The sequence below is a fragment of the Anoplophora glabripennis genome, unplaced genomic scaffold (genome assembly GCF_000390285.2).
Source record: "Anoplophora glabripennis isolate ALB-LARVAE unplaced genomic scaffold, Agla_2.0 scaffold1525, whole genome shotgun sequence".
NCBI lineage: Eukaryota > Metazoa > Arthropoda > Insecta > Coleoptera > Cerambycidae > Anoplophora > Anoplophora glabripennis.
In genome coordinates, this window is record NW_019417612.1 from 12,829 (window position 1) to 20,062 (window position 7,234).

The 7,234-nt window shown below is 32.9% G+C and overlaps 2 protein-coding genes across 2 annotated transcripts; one reads left to right on the forward strand and one right to left on the reverse strand.

Annotated features, from left to right (window-relative positions):
* The first annotated feature begins 626 nt into the window (after positions 1-626).
* LOC108915640 (serine--tRNA ligase, cytoplasmic) lies at positions 627-2,800 on the forward strand. Its single transcript, XM_018721730.1, has 4 exons — positions 627-1,036; positions 1,126-1,503; positions 1,630-1,902; positions 2,144-2,800. The coding sequence occupies exons 1-4, from the start codon at positions 716-718 to the stop codon at positions 2,660-2,662; spliced, it is 1,491 nt and encodes a 496-aa protein (XP_018577246.1). The 5' UTR covers positions 627-715; the 3' UTR covers positions 2,663-2,800.
* A 2,263-nt stretch (positions 2,801-5,063) lies between these two features.
* LOC111692427 (poly [ADP-ribose] polymerase 11-like) lies at positions 5,064-6,083 on the reverse strand. Its single transcript, XM_023456436.1, has one exon. It carries the CDS (start codon positions 5,858-5,860, stop codon positions 5,156-5,158), a length of 705 nt encoding a protein of 234 aa, XP_023312204.1. The 5' UTR covers positions 5,861-6,083; the 3' UTR covers positions 5,064-5,155.
* Between the last annotated feature and the right edge of the window lie 1,151 nt (positions 6,084-7,234).

The following is a 7,234-nucleotide window of genomic DNA, read 5'->3' on the forward strand; positions in this document are numbered from 1 at the left end:
ATACTACTAGCAGCATGCCATTGTGAAGTGTTTCTGAGTGTGCGAGAGAGACAGACAGTATCTCAGTACCTGCTATCTCACTCTAGCACGCACGCGATTGGTTGTAGCATTCATTTCCAACCAATCGCGTGTGTGCTAGAGTGAAACAGCAAGTACTGAGATAGTCGAGATACTCTGTCTCTCTCGCACACTCAGCCGCACTTTTCGCAATAGCATGCTGCTTCCAGTAGTATATGCTCGAAGATAAAACGTATATGCGAAATTTGGTCCATTTACATGCAATGTCCGTAATAATTTGTATTATTTCTGTCATTCTACTACAACCTACAACGATCTCGTTCGAATGGATACGTGTACAAAGTTGAAATTAATCAATGTTCATCCGTTTTGACCTTGACGGAGCGTCAAGTCGCTTTCTGGTACACATATGGAGTGTAGACAATTGGATAATGCCGATAATGGATTGGATGTTAATAGTCACGTGATTACAATAGATCCGTGATCATGCGTCAATGTGGATTCAGGCTAATAGTTGACCGTTGACCATAGAAAATATAGTACTATATTTTCTATGTAGTTGACGGAAAAGTAAAGAAAAGTAACCTAAAATTTTAAGTTAGTGTCAACTGTCAACGGCGACGTCTGCCGTAGCCGCATTGCATATTGCATCAGCAATTAAGTAAAACTGCCTATATAGGTTTCAAATTTATTAAAAATGGTGTTGGATTTAGATCTTTTCCGTAGTGATAAAGGTGGAAATCCTGATAAAATTAGGGAAAATCAAAAGAAACGATTTAAAGATGTTGCGTTGGTAGATGCCGTCGTGGAAAAAGATACCACATGGAGACAGTTGAGACATAAAGCAGATAACTGGAATAAATTGAAAAATTTATGTAGTAAAGCTATTGGCGAAAAAATGAAGAAGAAGGAAAATCAAGGAGATCCTAATGGACTAATTCCTGAAAGTGTGTCGGCACAACTGGAAAATTTAACTGCAGAGCTACTCCAGCCATTAACAGTAAATCAGATTAAGAAGGTAATTTACTAAATTGTTATTGAAAAATTTTAATTAGTATTATATTTAAACATTAATGATGTACAATAATTAATAATATTCAATTGTAGGTACGTACCTTAATTGATGAAGCAATAGAAAGAAACGATAACGAGTTATTAAAAACAGAGAAAGAACGAAATTATGCACTCAAAGAAGTTGGCAATCACTTACATGAGTCAGTTCCTGTTGATGATGATGAAGATAATAATAAAGTTGAAAGGACTTTTGGAGACTGCACTTTAAGAAAAAAATATTCCCATGTTGATTTAATTCATATGATAGATGGAATGGATGCTGAGAGGGGAGCTGTTGTTTCTGGAGGCCGTGGCTATTACTTAACAGGTCCGGCCGTTTTCTTAGAGCATGCATTAATTCAGTTGTCTTTACGAATTTTGCATAAAAAGGGTTATAAACCACTGTACACTCCATTTTTTATGAGGAAAGAGGTAAAAATATTGCACTTTATCCTTTTTTTAACTGTAAATTCTAAATTTTATTAAATAAACCAAAACAATCCAGACATCACATAAAAGGAACTAGGTATATACTTGACTATATAAAATATATTTTAGATAATGCAAGAGGTAGCTCAATTGTCTCAATTTGACGAAGAGTTGTATAAAGTAATTGGTAAGGGTAGTGAAAAAGCCGATGAAAAGGATGTAGAAGAAAAATATTTAATAGCTACCTCTGAGCAACCAATTGCAGCGTTCCATAGGGATGAATGGATCCCTGAAAGCTCTCTGCCCATTCGTTATGCAGGCTTATCTACATGCTTTAGACAAGAAGTAGGTTCTCATGGAAGAGATACTAGAGGAATTTTTAGAGTACATCAATTTGAAAAGGTAAGTGCAGGTAATTTTTTCAACTGGAATAGGGTCATTCTCATTTTTTTAAATAATTTTGCTTAACGTTTTGATCATATAGTTTTTCTTCTTTTAAAAGCAACTGTAAAGACAAAAACACAATAGATTCTACGATTCCTATATAAAATATTACAGCTTACAAATATAGTTGCTTGCAGTAATATTTTATGCTCATATAATTTGTTCAAATTAAATCAGTTCAAGATCGTAATATTTCTAGGTGGAACAATTTTGCCTTACCTCACCGTTTGATAACAAATCGTGGGAAATGATGGACGAAATGATATCTAACGCGGAGGAGTTCTGCCAACTTCTAGAGATACCTTACCGTATTGTCAACATAGTATCCGGAGCCTTAAACAATGCTGCCGCCAAGAAGTTTGACTTGGAGGCGTGGTTCTCAGGATCGGGGGCATTTCGGGAACTGGTGTCATGTAGTAATTGTTTGGAATATCAAGCAAGGAGGCTGTTGGTCCGATACGGCCAAACGAAGAAAATGAATGCCGCCACGGATTACGTGCATATGCTTAACGCTACGATGTGTGCTACAACTAGAGTAATATGTGCTATCTTAGAAACACATCAAACGGAAACGGGAATTAAAGTACCAGCTGTTTTGAAACAGTATATGCCTGAGGAATACGCAGAGGAAATTAAGTTCGTGAAGCCGGCTCCTATCGATGTCGAAAAAGATTCGAAGAAATCCAAGAAAACGAAAAAAGGTGCTGGTGAAGAATAATGAAAATGATTACTAATTACTTAATATGCATTTTAAATACGTTCTAATTCCAGTATTTATACTTCACTTGGCTTTAAACGGAAGGAAATCTATTATATTTAATTTTTTTTTATTGATTAAAAGTTTGATTTATTTATTTCTAACTTGTATTTTTTCTTTGTGATTATACAGAGTGTAAACCAACCTGGAAAACCTGGAATTGTCATAAACTTCCATATACCTGGATTTCAAATTTTCATGCAATTTTTTAAATTTCAAACTGATGAAATGTCATCGAAAAGTAAATTCGCTACTACTGGCCATTCGATTTTACTTCCGTCTGTATATTGATTCATATTTGCATATTTCATACACACTGAACAGTGTTGCCAGACGTCCCGATTTGTAACCCAAAATTAAATGTCCCGCTTTTCCCGCTCTTGGTTTTTTTTTAGGCATTAATTATTTTCTCCAGGTCTGTTATTTTAAGTAGATATTTCCTGATTACGTCCTTTACAATTTGTTTCCCAGACTTTTTTATATCCCGATTTTTTTTTTAGGCATCAATTATACAAATGCGTCATGGCGTTGTGCCTTAGTATGTCCCGTTTTTGGACGAAAGAATCCCGCTTTTTAATTCAAAAAGTTTCAAAATCCCGCTTTGCCCGAAAAAAATCTGGCAACGCTGATACTGAACCAAATTTGATCACTCGCTAAAATATTGAAAACTATTAGATATGTAAAAAAATTTAAATGGGCAAAATAGCCCCATTCCCCTAAATATTACAACAGGTTTTTAAAAGAAAAGTGTGTTACAGCTTTAAAACGCCTAGGTTGCTAGGGGCCAAACGGCAAATGTTATAGAAACCTGTTTAGGTGGGTATGTGTAGGTTGATTACTACATTTAAAAAATATTTTGAAATATACAGAATGTCCAGGAGAAGCGTACCATATCAAAGTTATGAATTTTTAAATGGAACACCCTATATTTTACTACATTCTTGTTGAAAGCACCATAAAAAAATAGGTGAACTATACAGGGTGTCCGCAAATTTCACCGACAACGTTTGACTATATATTCAAGACGATAAAATAAATACGATCTACGAGAAAAACATTAAATAAAAATTTTTTTGTTTTTGATTTACAGGCTTTCGAAGTTGTCAAAAATAAAACCAATTTAATTAATAACTTCATAACCCTTTTACTGATCGCGTTAAAATGTGGAACAATTATTTGGACTGTTATGGCGTATTGTTTCTTAAAACTTTAGTCAATATACTGGGTGATAGTTTTCTAAGGATACCTCTCCCTTTTAGCGGTCAAAACTTTTACAGTGGTCGTATCTTTTTTTTAAAACGGGCAGCAACATTGAAAAAGTCGTTTTATTTTAAAAAAATTTCACCTCTTGAGAAAATCGCCTAGAGGAAGCCATTATTGAGAAAAATCGCATTATTTGCAGGTCTGCATGCTTCGATTTGCATAGCAGTGTCACGAATTTGAAACTTTGACTTAAGTAGGTGCTGAAAACAAGATGTTGATTGCTGTAGCCACAGCATAAGGTAATGTCATTTTTGTCGTGTTTCTTTAGGATCCTCATCACTCCACACATGTATGAAAATGTTTCACTGTTTTGGTACACTGCAAACACTTCATAATTTGCAAGTGTGGGGTGAATCCTAAAGAAACAGGACAATAATGACGTTTCTGTAGGCGATTTTCGCAAGACAATATTTTTTTTAAATAAAATGACCTTTTCAATGTTGCTGCCCATTTAAAAAAAATACGACCACTGTAAAAGTATTGGCCGCTAAAAGAGAGAGGTAACTGGAGAAAACTAACATCCAGTATATCGATTTGACTAAAACTTTAAGATATATATGCCAAAATGGTCCAAATAAATGTCCCAAATTTTAACGCGATCGGTAAAAGGGTTATGAAGTTATTAATTAAATTAGTTTTATTTTTGACAACTTTGAAGGTCTGTAACTCAAAAACCAAGTTTTTATATAATTTTTTTTTCCAAATTTTAATTTTTTGAAAAAATGTTTTTTATGTAGTGTTGGTTGCCTTTTTCCCTAAATTAAAGTCTCAATATATCCAGGTTATTCTTATTCGGTATTTGCATAAGCAAAATATTATTAAAACAATTTTTTCTAAAATAAAAGCACTGTTCACTTATTGCATATTTCAAGATAACTGGATATTTTTCAAAAAAAAATAAAAAATTGTTCCATGGCATTCCTGATAAAAAATAATTAAATGGTGGTCATTGAAAAACGGAGACTTATGTTTACATTATTTCAACAGGAAAAAATTTTCTTCAAATGTTTTTATCTATAAATAAACCTGGATATTTTTGGTTAAAATTTGATATACACCGGTATATTAAGAATGAAAGAGCATTAAAAGCACACTGATGTTAAATATTTTCTGCTTTATTAAATTTTTATAACAAACAGAGATACAAGCATTTTATACAAAGTTTAATAGTATTCAGTCATTAAATTTACTTCATTTTTTTAAATATATCATATCAAAATGGATAACATATTTGGGATAGAATTCGTTATCATAAAACTTAACAAAAATCATGCCATTTTTCCCGGACGTAGTGTCTGAGCCCCGAGGTGGCACAAGTGTGTTTATATTTCCTGGCCTCACTTCGTCTATCAATACATCTGCCAGTATTATCACTCGTCGTCTCTTTTTGTCACAAAAAAATGTAGCAAAGTGTGCTGATTGTGAAAAGTTGACACCTTTACCATGTCGATGGCCTTTCTCGGTTCCTCCCAATCGCCAGTCAAAATTATAAGTGCAAATGTTATCTACGTACTTTTCTTTTGTACCGTGGAATAGCCTTCTGGGTTGTTTGTTTCCATACTGCATATTCCTCTTGAGTTCAAATGCTTTTTGCAGATACGGGTTATGAACTTTTTTAACAGACTTTACAAACATATTGGATTTTGCAAATAATTTTTTTATATCTTTGAATTGAGCATTATCTTTGTGGAGATTGATATACGTCAGCACATTGTTGACTTCATAACAATCTCCTTCATTGGAGAGTGTAAACTTATTATTTATCTTTAAAATATTTGGATCAATTGATACTCTTATTGGTCCAGGTATATGAAGTTGAGTTACTTTAACTTGTGTTTTTGATCGTTTCTTTTTAGAAACAGTTAGCTTATTAAACTCTAAAATAACACTATCCATTTTGTATTTTCGTTGGATGGACGTTTTTGATTAACTTTAGCAGTCACAACTAATTTTGAGATTAAAGTTTTGTCATAAACACGATAATTTGAACAATATAAAGTGGTTTTTGCACCAGTGGGCAAGTCACACTAACCAGGAACTACAAATTAGCCATTAATGTTCAAAGTTCAGGCACAGTAAATAGACTATACTGTCGTTCAGGTGAATCCCCTGAATCCTACACGCCAGAACAAACAAAACTAACGCTACAACGCTACGCATGTGCCATAAATTTAGAAAAGATCATGCACACAGTGTTGCCAAATGTAGATATTTATTGCCAATATGGCTACTTTGAAACAGAAAAAAGAAAGTAACAATATAATATTATTTCTGTGATTTTCTAGCTACAATGTTATAAGTTATAACCACGGTTATACGAAACAAAAAATTTAAATATTTAAGAAAAGAGGAACAAATTTTAGAAATCTGATGTTAGAACTGAGTTTCCGATCCCGAGTCCCTCTAGATGAGTAGCGGATTTATATATATTAATATATTTGACATAATTTATGATGCAGAATAATAAAGAACGGCGAAGATTCCTTAGAATTTTTCTATAATTCTTATATTTTATGCGACTTTGCAAGAATATATTCACAATTGTAACATGCAGCAATCTTGTTACGTTTTCTTCTAAGAAAGTGGCAACATTTGCTACTTTTTTTTCTCCGTCTTGGCTACATGAGAAAGTTGATATCTGGCAACACTGCATTATACACGTGCAATGGCAAATAGCGCCAGTAGTATTGCGGTACGGATGTTTAGCACAGCATATGATATAATTGGTATATTATACAGGGCTGGAAAATCCACATGGTCCATCTGCCTTTACATGAGAGCGACAAATTGGTAATTTGTATATTATATAACTCTCATTTAGTCATAGAAAATATAGTGTTAATATTAAGTTTTCTATGCATTGAGTCGACAGCAGATCGCAATTTGCATTATGGTTGGATGAAGCCAATTAAAGTTCTTTATGTATTTATTTTCCTAATATAACGGACATAACAGTTAAACATTAAAACATAATAACCAAAATCTAATAATACATAAAAACAAAAAATCCGTCTAAAAAGGCTGAGGAAAAATGAAAATATAAAAATAATTTTAAAACAATTAACAAAGCCACAGTTATTAAGTCTTCAAAAAATTTGCAATGTTATTGGCAGGTACATAGATACATAAAAAATAAGATCTAATTATAATGCATATGCCAGTGTTTTTACTAATGTCACTCAAATTCAAATTCGGGAAATGAATTATTGCAGTTTAATAATATTAAAAATATTATTTTGTCATTATGAATGCTGTGGTACACTAGTCCAC

Coding starts and splice junctions, on each gene's coding strand:
- LOC108915640 (XM_018721730.1), top strand. CDS start 716: ATGGTGTTGGATTTAGATCTTTTCCGTAGTGATAAAGGTGGAAATCCT. Junction 1,504..1,629: donor CATTTTTTATGAGGAAAGAG/GTAAAAATATTG, acceptor AATATATTTTAG/ATAATGCAAGAGGTAGCTCA. Junction 1,903..2,143: donor GAGTACATCAATTTGAAAAG/GTAAGTGCAGGT, acceptor TAATATTTCTAG/GTGGAACAATTTTGCCTTAC.
- LOC111692427 (XM_023456436.1), bottom strand. CDS start 5,860: ATGGATAGTGTTATTTTAGAGTTTAATAAGCTAACTGTTTCTAAAAAG.